The sequence below is a fragment of the Dinoponera quadriceps genome, unplaced genomic scaffold (genome assembly GCF_001313825.1).
Source record: "Dinoponera quadriceps isolate SergipeBrazil2010 unplaced genomic scaffold, ASM131382v1 scaffold1070, whole genome shotgun sequence".
Taxonomy (NCBI): Eukaryota; Metazoa; Arthropoda; class Insecta; order Hymenoptera; family Formicidae; genus Dinoponera; species Dinoponera quadriceps.
The window spans coordinates 2,232,516-2,253,826 of record NW_014555341.1 but is presented as its reverse complement, the minus strand read 5'-3'; the positions used below and the strand labels follow the sequence as shown (position 1 = coordinate 2,253,826).

The following is a 21,311-nucleotide window of genomic DNA, read 5'->3' as shown; positions in this document are numbered from 1 at the left end:
TCTCGGCTGTGCAGCTTAGTTTTCTGCTTATATATAATCATGCTTGAATGTTTATTTCATAGTAAAGCAATGTAACTTCACTACTCTTATCGTGACATTCGATTGTTACTAACATTTTATGTAATTGTACCCATTACTTTTTAATTGATACTATTCTTTCTACTGTATCAAGCAGTCCATCGTGCTAAACTCTACATGGAAAACTGTATGCCCAAGGGGATATTTCCAGAGTCAAAATATAACCTACTCTATTCTCTCTCCCCCTTTTTTTCTTATAAAATATAATTTCAACGACCGGAACAATATTTTTTGTCAGGGATCGCGAATCGAAATTTCACCAAGTTACTTATCGGCTTCTCCCGGCATATCTGCAATGTACCATCGTGATCAGCGTTTTCTCGCCGGGAGTGCTACTTTGGGAGAGTTCGCGGGTCGAACTGCTCCGTGCGAACCCTTTCAACTCGGGCCACGCGGATTTTCCATACGGAGGCAAGTTTTCCCCCCCCCCCTAATACACGAGTGGGGAAAGTATAGAGAACGCGCGGCTCATGACTCTTCCATGAGCGCGGCACGCCATCCATTTGCTCCGGCTCCGCTCAACTTTCCATCCTTAACTCTTCACTCCGAACTTTCCTCCCTTGTCTCACGGCGGAGTCTGGCGGCACCGAATCCCGCGATTCGCCAATTTCGCGAGGGAATGCATATTCGAGATTTCGAGCTCGTCCTTCATAGGCGCGTACGAACCGGCTCACTCCGCGTCTCTCTTCCCGATACCGGCATTGATTAATTGATCTCTCAGCCGGCGAGCATTTCTTCCACGGACGTTTCTTGGAACGCTCGTCTCGGCGAGGTACTTCCGCGTCTCATCTCGATCCACGCTTCTCTCGGCTCCTTCAACGCAACCTTGTTCGCTCTTAATGTTACATAATGAAATGTTAATTCGTTGCATTCGACGTACTTCTTGATCACGAAATTCCTCCCCCCTCCTTCTTCCTTCTCTCTCTCTCTCTCTCTCTCTCTCTCTTTCTTTCTCTCTGCCTAATGTAATACGTTTAGCAAATTATTGCAATCCCGCGTGCCATCTAAGCCAACCCACCCAATACAAACTAATTAAACTCGCAAAATGTTTAATATTCAAGTTAGAAGGCTTCCCGCATAGAAAATTCCTGGAACTCCCTACTTTCCGAGCGGGATGCCTTACCTATTCGATTATCAAGGCCTCCATAATCGGTGTTTATATAAACTTCATACGGATGTTGTGCGAGCAAGATGTAAGCATATCCGTCCATACTATAAACTAAATTAAGCGAGGACAGATGCTATTCTATACGTAGATTTTCAAGTGTAATTGTTTCAAGTGTACATAAAAAATCAGACAGTGCACGTCTTTCGACTTGCGCGGGCAATCGATAAAGGCTTATTAATTCATTCAAGAAACTCGCTTCCAAAGGAACGGATCGCGAAACAGTTTGATCTTTTTTCTTCTTCTTCTGCTGCTTCTTTCGCTGTTCGTTCAAAGTCTTTTACTCTCGTGTATCTCGAAGTGAAAATGCGACCCTTGTAGAAACGCGGCCCCGCGCACCGATGGCGATTTCCATAATTTAATTTATATTGGCTTAATCCGCCGGCATTTCAGATGCACCGCAAACTTTGCAGGACGCCTCTCGCGGATTAAGCGGAGTGCGGGCGCGTCTGCCTGAATTTTTAAACTCCGTCCCTCCGGGGTTCCCGAGCGGAACTTTTTTTCGCGAGAGCGCGTCGCTCTTATTTCCAATTCCGTGGGATTCTCATCTCGAAGTCCGAGACGGGGTGGGGAGACGCGCGAGGATGTGCCCGAGGCTGCGATCCCTATTCCGCACAGCTGTGCTTTCATCCCGGCGCTTTCGTCGCGGTGATCGATTAATCGGGCGAGAACTTTAATGGCAGAGCTCCCCTTTGATCCTAGCGGTAATTTCGGCAATTTACCGTCTTAAGTTTCGATCCTCCTTTTGCTGCCGGGCTTGCTCCTGCCTCTCGGTCTATCGGAATGCCCGAGGAGAATTTCAACGCGGAGCCGGCGATAATATTCCCCGTTTCCATCCTCGGGACGGAGCCATTACTGCGACGTTCTCTCCCTCCCTCTTCTCCCCCGCGTTTTTAAAACTTCCACCGGGCGTACTTACACCGGCCCTCGCGATTTCCCTAACGCCCGTATATACGCGAGCGATCTGTCTCACTCGACAATATCCAGTCTATTTGATTCGCTCCTTCTCTGAAGGCGAAGCGCCGCGTCGAAAGTCTTGCGAATCCATTGAAACGGCGGAGTGCCCGTTGCCAACTTCTGCTTCAGTTGAACTTCCTTCGAAGAGATCATTCCTCCGTTTTTCCACGGCGCCTGTCGACAGAACGGCCGAGCTCTCGCGATTTCTCTTCCTCAAAATCTCGAGGCATCCTGAGAAGCACTCGGCTTATCGGCTCGAGTAGAGAGATATTGAATGCAAGCTTCCCGCATTTTTGCGACACGACGCTCGTCGACCACGCCGACGCGTCCGTTGCGACTCAGCGATTGATTCGTTATCGTGCAATTCTCGCGTTGAAGCCTCATTACGCTCTTTTGAAATCACTCTGTCGACTCGACTGATTAATTTCTTTCCCTCACGCGAATGCACAACGCACGTCCAAGACGTTCCCTCTGCGATTTTTCAAACGACGATCCTGGATCGCGATTACGTCTTGCTCTCGTAATCGGAATTTTAATATCGCCCGTGAATTTCAACCGGCACGGCCGCCGAAAGACATCGCGAGTACCAAATTATTAATTGTCGCCCCTACTCGTGCCGCGTCGACATGGTCGTCGGCGTTTCCGTCGCATCGTCAGGATGCACGGACGCATATGCGGATGACATGGAATGCACGTTGTCCTCTTGGGCGCACTTCTCGAGATGGAGACGCCTCGCTTTCCCTCGAATAACCGACGAAGTCTCGCTATCGCCTTCGTTCCGCGACTTCTTCTTCGGGCTCGTTTCTGCAGACTGTTGATAATCCGACTTTCCCTCTGACGTGCCCCTCCGAGACGACTCGTTGTCGTCGCCACCGACCTCTTCTTCTCCTTCCGGATTCCCGTGTACCATCTCGCTCGTTTGCGAGCTTAGCCAGAAGTCACGTCTCCCCGACATGACTCTCCTCTGCCAAGCGCGCACTTCCCTCTTGGCTTGCTCGGCCTCTTCCGCGAGGACGAGCGCCAGCGACTCGCCCTGCACCGGGATTCTTCTTCCCCAGGTTACCGCACGCTCCGACAGCTCCTCCGCGAGATCGGTCGATTGCCCCGGCCGTGGATTCGGTGTGACGTCCCGCGAAGAATCTTTCTTCTTCTTCGCGGCAAGTCGCATCCGAAATTCAGATTTTCGTTGCTCTGAAACATAGGGGACCGAGTGTGTTTCTACACCGAGAACAGATACCAGATTCAAGTGTAAATAATTACTCTAATAATTTTTAGCAAACTTTTACTTGGATTAAGTCAATTTTACTCGCATCAAATGAATATTTTATCGGAATAATTTACTTGGAAAATATTTTACTCGAATCAAATAAATAGTATTTACTAAGGAGTATTGGAGCAGTTACACAGAACCTATTTAACCGACTCAAACAAAATTCTTGTTTGGATATAGGCAAACAAATGTTTCGGTTATGATAACCGAAATTTGATTCTCCGAATGAAACTTTTTTTTTATTTTCCTTTCAAAGAACCAATCTTTGATTCTCACAACCAAAATATTTGTTTGCCCATCCAAACAAAAACTTTGTTCGAGTGAATTAAATGGATTTCTCAGTGTATTTATTTCAATCCAGCACTTCTTTTCTGCGTGCATTTGAAGGAAACTAACAGCGTTAGCATATCTGCAAACACGTGATCGATTGGGCAATTTCGAGAAAATTAAATATATTCAATAAATGATTGTTTTACCCCTCTTTGCTGTCAGGTAAAATTATTTTGCATAAAAAGAACTTTTTGACTTCGATTTACTCGAAATTAGGAATAATTAATTTAGGAATAATTAAAAGGCGGGGATAATTAAAGATAGCTATTCAGTTTGTCATAATTGGATATCGCACACACACGCTGAGTTCCGTGCTAAATATGTAATTTACGTGCATTATGTACATGCGAATTAATTGCATGTTTATGTGTGCCGATCTAATAGAAGCTTCTCGTTTCAAGTAAATTATCATAGCTTCGTAAAATTTGTTCCGCGCATTAATCCAGTCATCTCATTATGAAGCCCAAATCGTGCGGAAAGTTAATTAATATTCACGCATGTTGATTTCGCATTCAATTTTCGGAATTTGCATGGTCTGCTTGCGCTATAACGCAAATTAATGTACAGCGATATGTCGATATTGCAAAGGCAATTGCGAACGAAGAAATTCGGAAAGGAGTAAAGCCGGCGCTCGATCGCGCGCTAAGCGCATTATTATTGAGCAGTTTCAGCTTACGAAATGAGAACTGCGGGCCGGCGAGACGCGTTTTATTTTATCCCAGCCTGATGAAGCGCCGTAGGAGCCACTAGGCTTATTCCCCACGAGGCCAATTACGCCGGACACTTCAATGCACCCTCGATGCATCTAAAACGCCCAGTGGGACAGCGACGAATGATCCTCGCTTTAATGCTCCAATCTAACGCTACGGTGATTTCGTCCTGTCCAATTTTGCTCTATCGCCCTTATCTCATTTATACAACATCCAATCTCATTCTAACCCTTTCAACCCTCTCGATTGAAATCCTCGTAGGAACTTTTTCGCCCTCGCGACTTACATTTGAAACCCGTCCAGGCATTGCGCCCGGAAAGAATTCAGCTCCCGTTACCGCGTTATTAACGTTCCTCCACGTTCGCGCTGCGTCAAAGGGATGTAACTTTTATCTCTCTCAGAGAGAAACAAATCTGCTTACGCGCGGGCGCTGTGAGCATTATTAATCTTGAAATTTAATGAATTAAAATAATGAAAATTTGCTCCCGATGCACACACGCGCACATGCACGCGCGCATGTTCCGACGTAAGTGGAGAGATTCAGAGTTGAAAATGTAAAATTGAAAATTCATTAAATAGATTAAATAAATGAGAGTTACATTGTCGGATCATTTTGCATAAAATGCATCGACCAAATATATTCGTTTAACGATACATTTTATCGCGAGTGGATATGTGAAAGCCTGATATAAAATAGCACAGTGGAAACATTTATCGCGCGCTGCCAACAAAATGTCGCGCGTATTTCGATCGTCGAAAAGACGACAGTATTCTGATGCGTCTTTAATTGCTGCGCAAACAACAGTCTTAAGTATGTGTCGCGTGGTACTTCCAAACTCGAGATACTAATTTCTAAATGAAAATGACGTTTCGAATACTTGCTGATAGCAGATACTTTTCCCAGTATATTAGCGCGAGATACGGAATGCATGAGGTAAAGATCAAGTATGGCGATACGATTGGAGGTATTGTCTCTGACTGAATTGGTACTTTTGTTTAGAAGGGACAACACTTTCCGTGTGTATGCATAGATACGAGATATATATATATATAAGATACCTTAAATATGAAAGAGGAAGATATCCCTAACATAGAGTTTAAATAGCCGAGTGGTAAAAATGGTTGCCTGGTAAGCGGAATACTCGAGTTCGATCTCAGCTGAAGAGTTAGTCTCGCTCACAAATTTCTCACCTCATATGACATTTAAAGTGAACTTCTACAGGTACAAACAAATATTCTGACTTCTCCACAGTATTTTTACAATACTAGGAATTGATAAACTTACTTCCAATCATCCGATACATTCGTATCGCGCGTCGTAACGTATTTCCTCACAATGAACATCTGATTTCGAGATATTAATGTCCCTTGCAATTACGTGGGGTTTTTATTTCAACGCGTATCTTTAATTTTCGGCGACACATGCCGAATAATGAAATGACGGCTTTAAGAAGGACGGCGCGAGATTACGCAATTTCTGATTTGAGAGAAATCGCTGTATTACTAAGGTGGCTTCGAGAACACGGCGGATGCGCGGTCGTCGGTTGATAAAAATCCCTCTGTTAGCGATTCTTATAAATAGAAAGGAAATTGGCGGAGAATTGAGGGTGAGATAAGAAAGCGTCCTCTTGAATCGTCTGTCGGGGCGAGTAGAGCGAAATAGCGCGGCTAATAAATTCTCACCGGACGGTGATTCACGAGCGCGAACGCGGACTTTTGCTATATACACCTTTCATTAAGAAACCGCGACGCTGAGAAACCGCGACGCCCTCCGCGTCTCCAATTACCATCCGGCGCGGTATGGAAACAGCCGAAGGAGAACAACAATCTACGGTGAGGTGGATCCCTGAGAGTTCGGTCACATTAATCTAACGCGAATGTAGTTTGGATAGACGCGACGTACAGCTTACTTTGAAATCGACCGCAATCGCGACAACGACGTTCTTAATTAAGTTGCGCGCGATTGCGTGCTGTGCTCGCCCGCCACGTAGACGACGTTTCCCGACGACGCGTCGTCGCCGTCAGCGGAACGGGTTGTCGATGGAAGACAAACGACGGGGGTGTAGACGTCGGCGGATCAGAACAACGGACTTTTATCAATGTTTCCAGCTGATGTGGCGCTTTCACGCCGGTTTGATCGCGTTTTCCGACCGAAATGTTCCGAGCGGAATTATTTTCTTCCCGCTCGTTTTTCTACCATCTCCCTCGCTCCCCCCCCCATCCCCCCTCTCCCGGATTCGCGGGTGGCTTATCAATCTGCGGTCGTGGTATTTCTTGCCTCCAGAATTCGTCGTCGCTCGCACAGGTCTCGTACAGGTCTCGTACGAATTACGTAACACCGTTATCACGACGCGAATAAAGCCGCGCGACTTAAAGAAGTGGCCCGGTCGAATCATACCGGGCTACAAATGAATCTCCTTAGGGGCCGTTCAATGATCACGTGAAATTTGAGCATTTTTCATCTCTCTTTTTCCCTTCATCACACATTTCGTCGCAAAATATTTCAATTTTCTTCTAATATTACGTAATATGTAGAATTAGTCTCCCTCCTCCCCACTTCTACATAAAGGAAACTGGGGCTGGTTGGCTAAAGGGATAAATTAACTAATTGATTATTTCTGTTGTTTCTGTAACAGGTTACAGAATAAAAAACAATTGGAATTTTATAACTACTTTCGATATGTCTAAAATTTCTTGCACGATTCCGTAATCTGTTAGAAAACAACGAAAATAATTAGCCAACTAAATAAAATAATTAGCCAACTTACTCTTTTAACCAAATAGCTTCGGTCTCCCCTGGAATAAAAAATAGTTTATAATCATATTGTGAGTAATAATTATTAGACCGCATTCTACTATCTTTTTCTAAAATAAAAATATTTTTTGGACGTAATATCAAATTAATTATTTCATTTTATAATTTTGATTATTAAAAGTTATGTTTTTAAAATAACAAATATATCGAAATCAACATTTTGATTATTAACACAAAACTATATTAAAATTCTAAGATTTTCACCAAATGTAGCCAAACGTTTCACGAACGCGAACAAAATGAATAACCACGTACATCCATAGTTACAAGTTATGCTATCTAATGTGACGTTCCATGGCCTTTACTTCCCCCCCACTGCTGTCATAGATTGTCACGCAACCTAATAGACCCTTCCTCCATCGTGACGTAATTGTTGAATTGCCCGTCATTCCTCAAATGCGAAGCGAACACCTGGCCCGTCCACGTGACACAAGAGCGTCTTATCGATAAATGAAAAATGGCGGCCCGTCAGGCAGGCGAGACGTCGTTCGCGCTGTCGTTGAAAACGGGAGCTCACCTTTTATATCCGCGCAACAGATTTCCGGCAGGCAGACCTCGACGGAGCAGACCTTAGCCAAAATCTCGTCTTTGCGACGTTTCCTCATCTTTCCCTTTTTCACGATTGGCGCCGCTATCGTTGCCTGCACTTCTTCAGACACTTCCGGTGAAGACTCGGCCGGAGATATGAGCTTCTTCGCTTTCCTCGTCTTTTCCTTCTTGACGGGCTTTGGCTGCTTCTGTTCTTCAACAATTTGCTCCTCCACCTTCACTGGCACGCGCTTTTTTCGTTTGCGCGACATCTCGTGCGAGACCATCACTTCGTAGACGTCATCCTCGAAAGGCGCGTAGCTGGCGAATTCCTGGAGAAAGGTTGCGATCAAAGTTCTTGCGAGGATTTTTCACGCATTCTCCGTGTCACCGTGTTAGCTACAATCGCGCATTAATTTTCGCCGAGACAACGGAATATTCTGCAGAAGAGAGACAAGAGAACAATAACGAGTTACTCGAAGTGCTACTTTTACAGCGTCGCTTCAGTCTCGCGATGAAGATCTCAGTGCGAGAGTGAGCGCGATGCACTAGTTATTCTTCCGCTATGAAACGTAAATGCTCCTCGTTAATGTTTCAACGACGTGAAGATACGCGCGTTTTGAACAGCGCGAGGTAACAGCAGGAACTCGCGTAGTCGAGCACAGAGAGAGTGCACTCTCCTTCCTTCTTCGCCACAGACCCTCTAATAAAAGTCTGGACACGATGTGGTTTTATCAAAATCACGTGAGAGTGAGAGAGAGAGAGAGAGAGAGAGAGAGAGATTGTATCTTTCTCTTTCTAACCTTTGACGCGCTTCTAAGGGTTTCTAGGGCCCATTTCACGTTGCAAACGCTTAAAGAAAGAACATGATTGGTCTATACAACTCTTCAAAGCGTTTGCAGCGAAAAGTGGATCGTAGGTTATAAAAAATGAATGAGTATGCAGCTCCATTTTGCAATAATTCAGCCAAAAGCTACATAATGAAAATGTTTCTTAGAAATATCGAACGTCATGCTTTATAGGTTAAAACATTAGACGGATAAATTGGACGCCAACGAACAATTCGTTTTTCCGCGAGGTTAAGTAATATTTTTAGTAGAGGGTGCTATTATGGCTCCTCACCCCCATTTACATTTTGTACAATAACTCGGCCAATAATCAATATTTTTAATTGAGAACTGAATGATTACATTCGTCAAAATGTTGTTCAAACAATTCTAGATGCAAATTTATGAAATATTTATTATCTGGGACGTTATTTATAAAAATATGGCAATGCTGCAGAATGGATCGAACGGAAACTGGGATGGTAATCCCAACTAAAATAGATTTAAAACATTGGTTCTGTTTAAGATAATATAGAGTTTTTGTTACAAAATTATATACGTATTCAAAACAAACCCTTAGAAGGAATGACAATAAATAGCACTGTGAATCTTTAACGTGGATACTTACTTACTTGTCAGAAGGACAGCGGTACAGCAGTGAGCTATAGATTAGAAGCGACTTACCGAATGACTACTTCGATATGAAAACTTCGAAACACGAATATAAAAATTCGAATATAAGCGAGAGAGTTGCCAAAAAATGGCGAATTAATCTAAAGTGGCTGTTTCCATATCTAGACTCTTATTAGAAGGTCTCTATTCTTCGCGGCCACCCAAGGTCCTGCCTCACCCTCTCCACCGTGCGAAAATATTCCGCTTGCGATTCAATTAGCACGTTGTCGTCCAAGAACGAGTCCTCTCTCGCCATTCGTCTCCACCGAGATTTCGTTCGGAAGTGCTCGTCCCTTTCTTTAACTTGCGTCTTCGACTTTTGTTTCTTCTTATCCTCCTCTTTCTTATGCCTGCTCTTTGACGTCGAGTGGCGTATATGATCGTCCGCCGCGGAGTCCTCGTGGGCTTTCTCTCGCATCAGCCGTATTTCCTTCGATCGAGTGTCAACGGTCTTTTCGAAACGACTGCAGCTCTCAAGGTACTGCACGGTAAAGGACACGTTACCTTTCATCTTCGATCAGCGTAAAGTGACGTGAGATCAAAGTTCGGAGTACACGTTCAAATTCGAAGAAAATAGCAAGCCGGAAAATTGAAGCTCGCGCCAAGTGCGTAACGTAAAGACAGATCTCTCTCTCTCTCTCTCTCCCTCTCTCTCTCGCGACAAAGAGACACTCTTCTCGCGGACGATGTATGAATCATAAATAAAATTTGAAGCGTGTATCTCTCGGGGCAGCGCACGTTATCCTACGTTGTGACTTTTTTAACCGATCACCGGGGCATCCCGAGACACTCACGAAGCTCAGGCTCGCCTTGTCGGCTTTGGTGCTGACGGTGTGTCCTTCGGCGCACTCTACCAGGTATATCTTGCCGTTGTGAGCGCCGATGGCCAGCAGATGACCGGCTCCGTGCGGCGCGATGGCCGTCAGACACTGGTTGCACACGCGGAACTCGGCTACCGGCGCGTCCACACCGTTAAGGATGTCGTATACTTCAAGTAGGCCTCTCACATTTATGGTGAAGAACACCGAATGCCTGGCCCTGCTCCAGCAGCCTCCGCTCAAATCAACGTTCTGCTCGCTGTGCGCGCAATTTCACGGAATTTCATCCCTTAATTTCTCCCGATTCCGTGATACTTCGACGCGCGAGCGCGCGCGCACGCGAAACGATAACAACATTAACCCCGAAACTACCCCCGGCAAAAATGACAATCGGAACCGTTTTACGGCGATAAACAAGACATTAATCGCGCGATGCATCTCTGTTTACGCGAACAGTCGCTTCGTCTTGTTCCGCGCTAAGTATTCACCGGCTATGCCGTGCAGCGTTTCCGCACGCTGATTAATTCATCAGACATGTCGCGAAATACCGATGCTGATAATAAGGTCAGCCAGCGATGATATATTAGGTCTGTTCTATTTAACTGAACAAGTGTTGCATAGAAACTACGTCCTTTTTACCTTTGATGTTAAGTTATATACTTGTTTCATTCTGTAAAAACAAAACCTACACCACACAGAGAGAAAAATTTGTTTGGATTTAATACACGTGTTGGTTTGACCTTAATTTATTTAATATAAACAATATAATTTAATATCAAATATTATTTTATTTGAACGAAAATGTTGTTTCACTAAAATAAACTTGTTATGTTATTTGAAGAAAAAACAACATTATTTAGAAGAAATAATGTTTGGTTTTCAATGAAGGAAAAAATGTATTTTATTATATATTAAACATTGTTTAATACACTAAAACCAAAAAGAAGTTCTTTAATATTTTTCTAACATAATGTCATTTCTTTCAAGTAATATTTATTACTTGTAACCGCCATTATAATGGATGAAAATATAGAAGAAATATGTTATTTGATGTAAAAAGAGATATTTATCGTTTGAGAAACCAAATAATCCTGTTTGTTGAGTCAAACACTCGTTTATTTACTCCATTCCAGATGATAAATTTATTTCAATCAAAGAAATTTTATTAAATCCGAAAAAAATCCTTTTCTCTGTATAGTTTAACTAAGAAGAACAAACTTGTGGTATAGTATAATAATTAATATACGTGGCGCGAATTTTTAGATAAAAGCGAATTTTGAAAGCAAATGCTTTGCCACTTTGAAAATCGCGTGAATTTGAAACAGTAGTGAAACGTCGAATTGATCAGCCGATCCGATACGTAATCTGAGTTTTCCCTCAGATCGTACCTCAACGGTGACTCATGGTTTCAACTGATAACAAGTACTCGAAAAGGGCAAGCTTTACTTCGCGCCGAATCAGCTTCAACGCAAGTAACGTCGGAACCGAATGATCCGTCACTTAGTCAAGAGAATCGCTCGCTTTAATCCGATTAATTTTAACGAACCAGATGGTGATCAAGCTATCCTCTCTAGTGTCGTCCGCCCAGATCTTAGCGGTGCAATCGCCCACGGTGAGGAAGTTCTTCTGAATGAAGGGGTTTCGATCGATTGCGATGACCGGGCCGTGGTGACAGTTGAATCTGTTAGCGAGCTTGTCGGGCAACGAAGTCGTCCGGCGATTCACATTGATCACCACGCCGTTCTGCATGCCCGCCATGAACTTATAGCCCATAGTGAACTCGAACTGCAGCGACGTGACACCGATCGCCTTGACGATGTCCGCGCGGACCGGGTTGTCCAGGTCCATCACCAGTACGTCGGTGGGCTCCTTCAGCTTCCTGATGTCCCACCACCTGACCGTGCCGCCAGTAGACGACGAGAAGAACTCCGTGTTGGTCTTGGAGACGAGCCAGAGCGCCTGGTTCGCCGGGTTTCTTTGCGACGGAAAGGGGAGAAGAAACGAGAATGACGGGGATTACAATTTGGCAGCGAGGCGGCTCTTTGGAAGCGTTTTGTCGTCGCGACGACGACGATGAGATCGCGATCGCGTTTACGAAACGAGCGAGAGAGAGGGAGGAGAGAGAAAGAGAGAAGGAAGGAGGAAGGAAAAGAAAGAGAGAGAGAGAGAGAGGAGTCAGGGCGATCTGTAAAGCCAGTCGACTGTGATGCCCGCTTCGTAGTGTCGACCCGAGACAGGCAGCTTGTACCGTTTAATTACCGTCTAATTCAGTTAATTGACCGACATAGGGCTCGATGATGGGGAATGAGATCGTACTTTACCGACTCGACACGATTGGGTAAAATCGCACGTCTCCATTATCGTTGATTTCGAAATTTAGCTGGGCCGAAGTGGAAAACGCGCAGTTCACAACGCGATCTCAATAGCATCGCGATGACTTTCGATAATAAACTTAATAATAGCGCTATCAAGGAATTATATATTTTCCTTGATGTAGCCAATGTTAACCCCGTTAACGGGGTAAGTTAATAATGCTTGATATCTTCCAAAATAAAACAGATTTCTTCTATAGTTTTATTCTATACTTTTTAACCGATTTATTCTATATTTTTAAACTTCTCGGCATATATCTTTTTTCTTGTCGAAGGATTGTACTTTCGAATTATACTAAAGATAGGCACAAAATATTATATAGAAAAGAACAAAAAAATAAAACGTAAAAAGTGTGCCAGACTAGCCCCGATCTCTCCTACTTTACGCGCAGGTGTTTAAGTTTCACCCATTGTATTAACACATTCTCGTCGATGTACAATATCTGCCGCGAAGCGCATTAATCTAGGCATTAGAAACTATCGTTTACACGGCTTTGCAGCGTTTCTCTCGGAGGATATTTGCGATTCCGGACGCCATACGTCAAAGTCAAGCACGTTCAAGTTCTGGCCAATAATCTCGGCGGATAGGTGTAAGTCCTGGGGAACTTCCCATTCGGAGATGGATAGGTACCTGTGGCTAAATTGAAGATAGGACATTTGCACTGGCCTATTCCCAATCCGGGTGTCCCAGTTGCACACTTGGCCAGACATTAGTCCGCTAATGAGCATCGATGGGTCGCGTGGATTAAACTCGATAGTCATTAGCGGCGACGATGATCTCAGCTGCATCACCGGCTTGTTCGGGTTTTCTGCAACGAGACGCAATTACACCGTATAATTTTCTTTCGGAAATGTCACTGCTGCAGTGAGCAAACGATCGGTCGAGCGTTCAAATGTCTGAATTTTTTATATTTTATATAAAAAAATGAAAAAAAATATATAATTTCTTCCTATCAATCGCGTGTATTCTCCTCTTTACGAGGCAATCTCGACAATTCGTTTAGAGTAATCCGAAATTGACAGATTTAGACGGTTAAATGGATATATTTTCTCTCACGCACTCTGGATTTTTTTCATTGTGCTTATATTTTAACTAAAAAGATTTGTATTACTAAAGGGCTTGCGCAAAGCCGAGACGCGTTTTTAATATAAAACTCTTGAGAATATTTTTATTGATGGCCTTCCACGTGTTTTCATTTTTTTTAAATTTGTACATATATATTATATCTGAAATTTGTGTTACACCCGTAAAAGATTTTACACCGCGCCATATTACACTGCCGGAAATCATGTTACTGGAAATGCGTTCGGCTTTATAAGGGATTGTTTTTGTCATGTGATACGTTTCTGTCAATAACAAACGTAAACAACACGCGTGCGCACCGGGCGCGACGTCTGGTATAGATATAAAGAGATACGTCAGTGAGACACATTTCAAATATTATGAAGGACTTTGAAACGGCCAATCGATTTCCGCAACCAGAACCAGGACGGGCGAGTGACAGGTCGCATTTGACGACGACACGATGAAACATACTTCCGATACGTTGTAAAACGTGTCACTCGACACGCTAAAAAAAAGGAATCTGCTTCGCGAGAGAGACTACATTAATATAGAGAGAAATTCAATAAAATCCAAAAATTTTCGAGGAGAAGTTAGTTCGCGCGAAATACGACAGAAAATTCATTCGTTTGATTTTCGAGTTATTTTAATATTAAATTTGCACGGAAAATTATGTGAAAATAATATTAAATAATCGAGCGAAATGCGCCACTCTCTCTTTCTCTATCGATTTCAATTGAGATCATTTTGACGCTATCGTTAAATTCCTAGTTCGCGCAACTAACTGTATCGACAACTAAAACAACGAATGTAGAAACCGTTATTGACGCTGTTGCTGTTAATGTTGGAATTAGATCTTCGGACGAAATTATGATGCATCGTCCGAAGCGTGACCGTGCATAGAGAAAAATAATTTATTGGCACAGCAAATTGTACGCTATCGCAGCAAGATCTGCCGATTACTATGTGAACGGCAAAACGATTTGTTAAAAGTACTAATTGCCACTTGTTGAATTATTTTGTTGAATCTGTAAATTTAGCTGTAAGAACAACTTAGCAAATATAGGAAGACGCTATTTTGTTTTAATAGCAAATTATCTTACGAACAAATTCACTCAGCAGAATATTTTCTATCCTGGCAATAAAATTGTTTCTCCTCTGATCATGGATCATTTGTTAACTTGGCTGTGCCAATTCAATTAAATTTATTTAAATTAAGTTACATTTTATCGCTATTGCAACGAATATACAGTGGCAACGATGGCTTCGCTACAATGGCGACATTATTTTTCTCCATGTGCGTACGTTTCTCTGAAAATGTTTCGCGTTGTCTGGCAACGATGCGTGTCATCGTGCGATAATTTAAAGCAACATTCTACTACCGATGTCCCATATATAGGAGCAAGGATCCACACTGGGTGGTTGCCTCTCGAACTCCATGAAAGAGTAGGCGCCGGCCAATCGATTATGTTCACCGGACGACCACGACAGGTGACTGACTGGTCTTACGATGGGCTGCGGGTCGACGTATGCGTTTAACGTTCTGAAAGGAAAAAGGAAAATCACAGATCCGCGAAATCCGCGTGAAATCGCGCCCGTGGAAATCCTCGCTCCACTCTTTTCGCTCTTTCCTTCTTTCCTTTTGTTTTCTAATAAAATTCCCAGGAGCGCGTAAATCATCCGCTCGACGACGTGACGATGAAGGACCGTTGCTTTTGCACGTTGCAGATGCCACTCCTCACTCCCTTTTTTTTGTTCCCAGTTCGCACGACAGCACGCTCCGCGAGTCGATTAATTGTAACGACAGCCGTGGATTTTTTGTTAGGATACGCAGAAGCGAGCGAACACCATTAGTGCTCGGAGGGATGTAACGGCGATTTCTTTCCGTCGCGATCAAAACGCTTTTCTCCGCTCTATCCACGTTCCAAGGATTTGTCGGACACGAGAGAGAGAGAAAGAGAGAGAGAGAGAGAGAGGACTGGACGTTTCTGATCTCGTAAGAGAAAAGCAAAGCGAGAAACAAAATGTTGCTTCGCAACTCTGGCTCGAATTTTATCCGATTATTCTTTCACCTCGTTCTTCTTCACGAACGCTCCCTCGTGTTTCAATGAGTCCTCGATAAAAGAGGGGATAAACATTTTTAGATCGTCATCTTCCCTTTTCCTTCTCTTTCGTGAAGAACAAGAAGAAAATTTTGAAATCTTTCTCACCACTGTCTGTAGATTAAGTTGTGAAGACAAATAGTGCATCCAGCGTGTCAGATGCTATAAATTCAAGAGTGCCAGCATCGTATAGGCAAATTAAAGACTCATGTGTGTGTGTGTGTGTGTGTTATGTGCATATACACATATACATACGAGAAAAGAGGATCAATTCGCCCGCATGGGTCGATATTCGGCCTGAAAGCGGCGTGGCACCTGTGAAGCGCAACACGTGTTCCGATGCGCGAGGAAGACGGGGAAAATTCGCGACTCACGTTAAACAAGCGTCGCAGGAGGAAAAGCCGAACGAGATAAGCGATTTTCCTTCCATGAGCCGCTCAACGACAACATTGTCCTCCGTTGCGAGGCGACGCGTTGATTTATACATGCGCCCGTTCCGTAAAAAAATTGCCGAAGCTCCATGTAAAATACGCGACGATATAGTCGGGACGCGATAAGAGTCCGAATATGTACCCCCGTCGAGAAGGGTGTGTTTTCGGGAGAAAGTGAGAGTTCTTTCGAGTTAGCGCGAGTTATTGGAATATTTTTTGTCGCTTTGTACGACGCGCGCGCAGAAACCGCCGGTTGATTTATGAGCCCTGTCTTTTATCAGTCTGTGCAAGAACGCGTCGTGCGAACGGCGAATCGTCGAGTCGCGGGTAAGATATCGCGTCACGTATGATAATTCCGCACGTGACCGTGATTTGTCGAGGGAGATTTAACTCGTCCGAGGAAGCGCGCACGTTGGACCCCAAATGTTCCTGAGATATCGGCGATAACGGAATTTGCGATTCAACGCTCGCCGGTCGATTGTAAAAACGGGCGCGCATGTCGGATCCAAGCGTGAGTTTTGAGCTCTTCAAACGAGCAACGCGCACGAACGTCGTTAACGTCATTCTCGTCGGAGAGATTTTTAACTGAAAAAAAAGTGTTAGCACGTTTCGCGCGGAAATCACGACACGCTGTGATTTTTTTTTTTTTTTACTACACCCGTGATCTTCGGAAATTGCGAGAACCACGAATTTCAATAGCGATGAAAATGCGACGTACCTCACACCGCGAGGAAGAATCAGCGCAGTCGGCACTATGTCGTCGAAATAATGCTCGTAGATGTTGATCACATTATTCTGCTTCACGTAATGCTCCATAGGCTTGGATCAATAAATTGATAATTAGTCGGCAAAAATTAATAACTAATCACTATATTGACACACGATGAGGATGGTGAGGAAGAAAAGATTTAAGAAGATTGTAAGGTAAAACGAATTTGATAAGAATGCGATGAAACTTGCACTACGTATACGTTGAAATATTATTTAACTACTCGTACAATTCGGAAAAGGTTAACTACTTTCGAGAATTGAGATATTTACTATTAAATTTGACACTTTTGATACGTTCCTTAATATTAGCGTGAAATTTTTAATTTCTATTTTTAATATCTTTTAAACTGTGTGAAAATAAGATATTGGTAAAAAATTACTATCACATTAAAGATACAAACATTATATTTGAATATCTGAATTATTGGCAGTTTTGAAAATAAAGCGATGTAAAGTTCATAATTTATAGTAATACTCGAAGTACATAAACATATGCACATATATTTAAACAGTTATATGCCTCTTTCTATACAACCTGTATATATATATATACATTAGATCAACTAATGCATAAATATAGCATTAATAAGGAAAATAAAAAGTAATACTTCCGTAACGTGTATATATGTTTACTTCAACTTCGATTCAAATTAACATTTATTATTTAATTAGTGAAATAAGTATGTAGAAATTTAATTTTGCTCGATTAATAGTAAATTTATGAGTGGTCTCCTAGATGCAGCACTTAAAACATGATACTGAGCCTTAGAATCTCCTTAAACAGTCGGAATATATTTCTCATAATAAATGTGTCTTAAAAAGCTCTCACGTCGACGAGCATCTTCATCTTCAGCGGCCAACTCTCACCCCTCTCGAAGCGCCGGCGAAATTTGAACGTGATTTCTTCGTCCCTCGGATTTATCTCCTTGGGCCAACCACCCTCGAAGTGAAACATCCCTGTATCGTTCGTCATCTTATTGACGGTTTGCATCTGCCGCGAAGAGGTAAAAAGAGGTATCACGATTCGATGACGGCAGCGATGAAGTTATGAGAGACGACCTCGCCCACCACCAACCCCTCGACGGCCCGGCGTCACCCTTTCCTCTCAAGCGCGTCTTTTTGCCGCAAACGTAAAATCTTAGCGCCACACTTAACGCTCAAGACACCCCTGAGGAGCCCGTCGCAACGGTTAAAGTGATTTACTCGGCAGAAAACGCAATCTCCCACCCACTCTCTCGTGCTGCACTTTGCATTATCAATCTATATTTCCACCGCGGCGCGGCTTACCTGTTCCCCTGTGAAACGCGAATCCCTCCCTCCCCACTCGTCACGGACTCGGTCTCGCAATAAACAATTTACGGCGCGTTTTAACGTAAACCCCGGTTTATGTTACGGCGCGTGTCGTCAAAAGCGCGCTCATAAATATTGAACCGTTTCCGCGAGATTAAATCTGCCGGATTTTATTTTTATTGCGGAAAGCGCACGCGGTCCGACGTAAATTGATGCGGGACGTGCCGCGGAACAATATTACATTCGAATTAAACTTTCCGCGAGTTTCGCTTTGCGCGCGCTCGTGAAAACTCTGATTTCCAGCCGTAAATTTTGCATATTTTTGTGGTATCGCGGATAACATTTAATTTACAACGGTGTAATTTCTGAGATGTGAGAGATACGAAGGCTCGAATTCGTCGTGCTTACGCGTCCAGTGCGTTTAGTAATTCCCGGGAAATGAAATCGCGACGAACGTGGGGGACGGGGCTGCCTGTGTAGAATTAGTTCGACGGTGACTCGATACGAACGTTTCCATAATCCCTGCTTTCCCTTAAATCCCACGATATACACAGAGTGTTTCGAATATAGAAATTCATTAGCGCTCACAGTCGACGCTGAAGAACACTACACTGAAAAAAGAATTTGGTAATATTATATACTAATATTTGGTTGATATTTGTTGACCCAAGTATCCCAGACTACTAGAGATAAATTTTGTAGAACGGATTGAGTTAACAAAAAATCCTCTATCATTTTGCAAACAACACGCAGAATATTAAGTTATTAATTAATGAAAATAGCCATATACAAAGGCTTCTTTAATTAACAACTCGAAAATTTGCAAAATGGTAAAGAACTTTTTTTGTTCAAAGTGACTTACTCTACATGTATATGATAGCTATTGTACTTAGCGGTATACCTTATGTTTGTTCACCTCATCCGTTCTATGCCTACGTTTGTCCATGTTTTTTGACATACCTTATATGTGTATATGTATGTACACACACACACACACACACACACACACACACACACACACATACATACATTATTTATTGATAACTACATCTCTACATGTAGACTAAGTTTGTTTTGAGCGTTTTCGTGCTAAAAAGTCATTCTATCTTTTTTATTCATGCTGAAGGAGAAGAGAATAATACTTTCAGTACGAAAACGTCCAAAACGAACTTAGTTTTCCTATTCCGTGTGTTTGGTAAATTTAAGAATGAGATTGCATTTGTACAATAACGTCGGTACCAACATGCGGCTTCGCATTACGCGCATTACCGGCTAATGGGAAAATCAATGGCGGAACGATGTTCGAAACTTTTCAATCTTTATCTTCTCGCGTTAAAAATTATTTAACACTCCCTTCAGCAACCCGCGCGACTTCTTCCAACGTCTTCCAGTCTCTCTGTTCAAACTCTTTTTTCTCTTTTTCCAGAAGAGAGTTTCCTCATATTTTTATTACACGTGGTTATTCCCAGTGCGGATCGGCTTGCCTTCTTTTGATTAGCGGGAAAGTTCACGTGCGCGCAGAAGTTATCGCGAGGTTACCAAGATTAATACCGAAGGAGTCGAACTTCGTGCCCCCTTCGGGGCTGGCGATCTTCCTCACCTCATGAAGGGCAAATTGCGCGGACTTCTGCCCGCTGCGGTCGCAGTGGCTCTGCTGGACGTACTGCCGCATGAGTTGCGGATCCGGCGGGATGTCCTCCACGTTGATCTCGCTCTCCTCGAAGAAGCATTGCTTACCGAACTGCGACCTCGGCTTGATGTATGCGTACTGGATCAGCATTATCGGAAACCGTTCTCCGCCGAACCGGGACGTATGTAAAACGGCGAGACGATGGCGGACGAGAAAGCGCGGGCCGGCAACCGCGAGCGGCTTACTTCTCCCCGTTAAATTATTTAAGGGAACGCAGCGGACGAAATCGGGCGCACGTGCACGTGTCGGCGCGTTTATTTAACCGCCGATACTTTTTACGCACGAGCGCTTGACGTCGATCGAGAGATGCGCACACAAGCGCGCGCGGGCGTGCACTCGATATAGCGGGACGGGCCATTAAGACGATGTTCAGCTTGTGAGACACGAAACGCGAACGAACCGTGGCGTGACGCAAGAATACCGGGTGTAACGAGATAATGGACGTCTTGAGCAACCAAGAGCGTGTCGGCGACTTGACACGGTGGGCCGGTGTCGCGCGTGTTCTCTCGTCATTGATAGCGTAATCATGCGCGATTATGAGAGTCGCTTCAGCGAACTCCAGGATGGGATGCTTTAAATGCATAAAATCGCGATTGTCGGTTCGATTGATAGTCATACAAGAAGGATCCAACCCAGATGGAGAGTCTCAAGAAAAATGAAGATAAACATTTCAATACATGATTGAAACAATATAAATAAGACGGGGGTCCTTCACAATCGCTCAAAAAGTTAAGCATGCTTGATTTTCCTCTTTTTTGAAGGTATTCATTGACGAGCTTAATCTTTAAAAGTATGGGTAAAAAAGTAAAACGTAACTATACGGGGAAAATATTGTAATAAAAATTACTAGAAAATTTTGCTATGTTGGATTATGGACCATAGCGGAGTTATGACCGAAATTGTTATGTGTGTTGTAATCTTTAGTGGTGTGTAGTGAAATATGTAGTTGTAATCTTTAGTTATGTATTGAAGTGTGTAGTTATAATCTTTAGTGATGTATAGTGAAATGCATCACTAAAGATTACAATATACGTCATAATTTCAGTTCTAATTTCGGTATCAGTCCAGCATCACAAAATTTTGTGATAATTTTCATTATAATATTTTCTCAATCTTTACAAAAGATGGCACAACTAATTGGAAATAAAAACTGTTTTAGTCGCCCGTAAGGTTTGGATTTTTTTGTTTTATGTAATTAGAAGACTATCCATCGGTAACGAAATCTCAGAAATCATAGTTTTGTGGGTTGGATACTTCTTATACAATTACTTAACATTTCTACACCGAAGAATATTTGTCACAAGTTATGTGGACGTTGGTAGAATTTCGACGTATAATTAATTCAGCAGTCATGCTCTTTAAATAGGAAACTGCCATGAGAGCGAAGGAACTCGAATATAAGTTCGCGATTTCATTTCCCGG

The 21,311-nt window shown here is 43.2% G+C and overlaps 2 protein-coding genes across 3 annotated transcripts in view; one reads left to right on the top strand and one right to left on the bottom strand.

Moving 5' to 3' along the window:
• The window catches only part of LOC106743879 (furin-like protease 1), a 293,482-nt gene that overhangs the window by 217,419 nt on the left and 54,752 nt on the right, over positions 1–21,311 (top strand). The gene's annotated exons all lie outside the window — the stretch shown is intronic.
• LOC106743877 (dynein intermediate chain 3, ciliary-like) lies at positions 1,405–19,979 on the bottom strand. Its single transcript, XM_014618107.1, is given in 11 exon segments — positions 1,405–3,459; positions 7,833–8,185; positions 9,531–9,833; positions 10,147–10,429; positions 11,717–12,157; positions 12,159–12,208; positions 13,149–13,351; positions 14,988–15,148; positions 16,857–16,957; positions 17,739–17,900; positions 19,800–19,979. Coding segments are annotated over 11 exon segments (2,889 nt in total). The 3' UTR covers positions 1,405–2,807.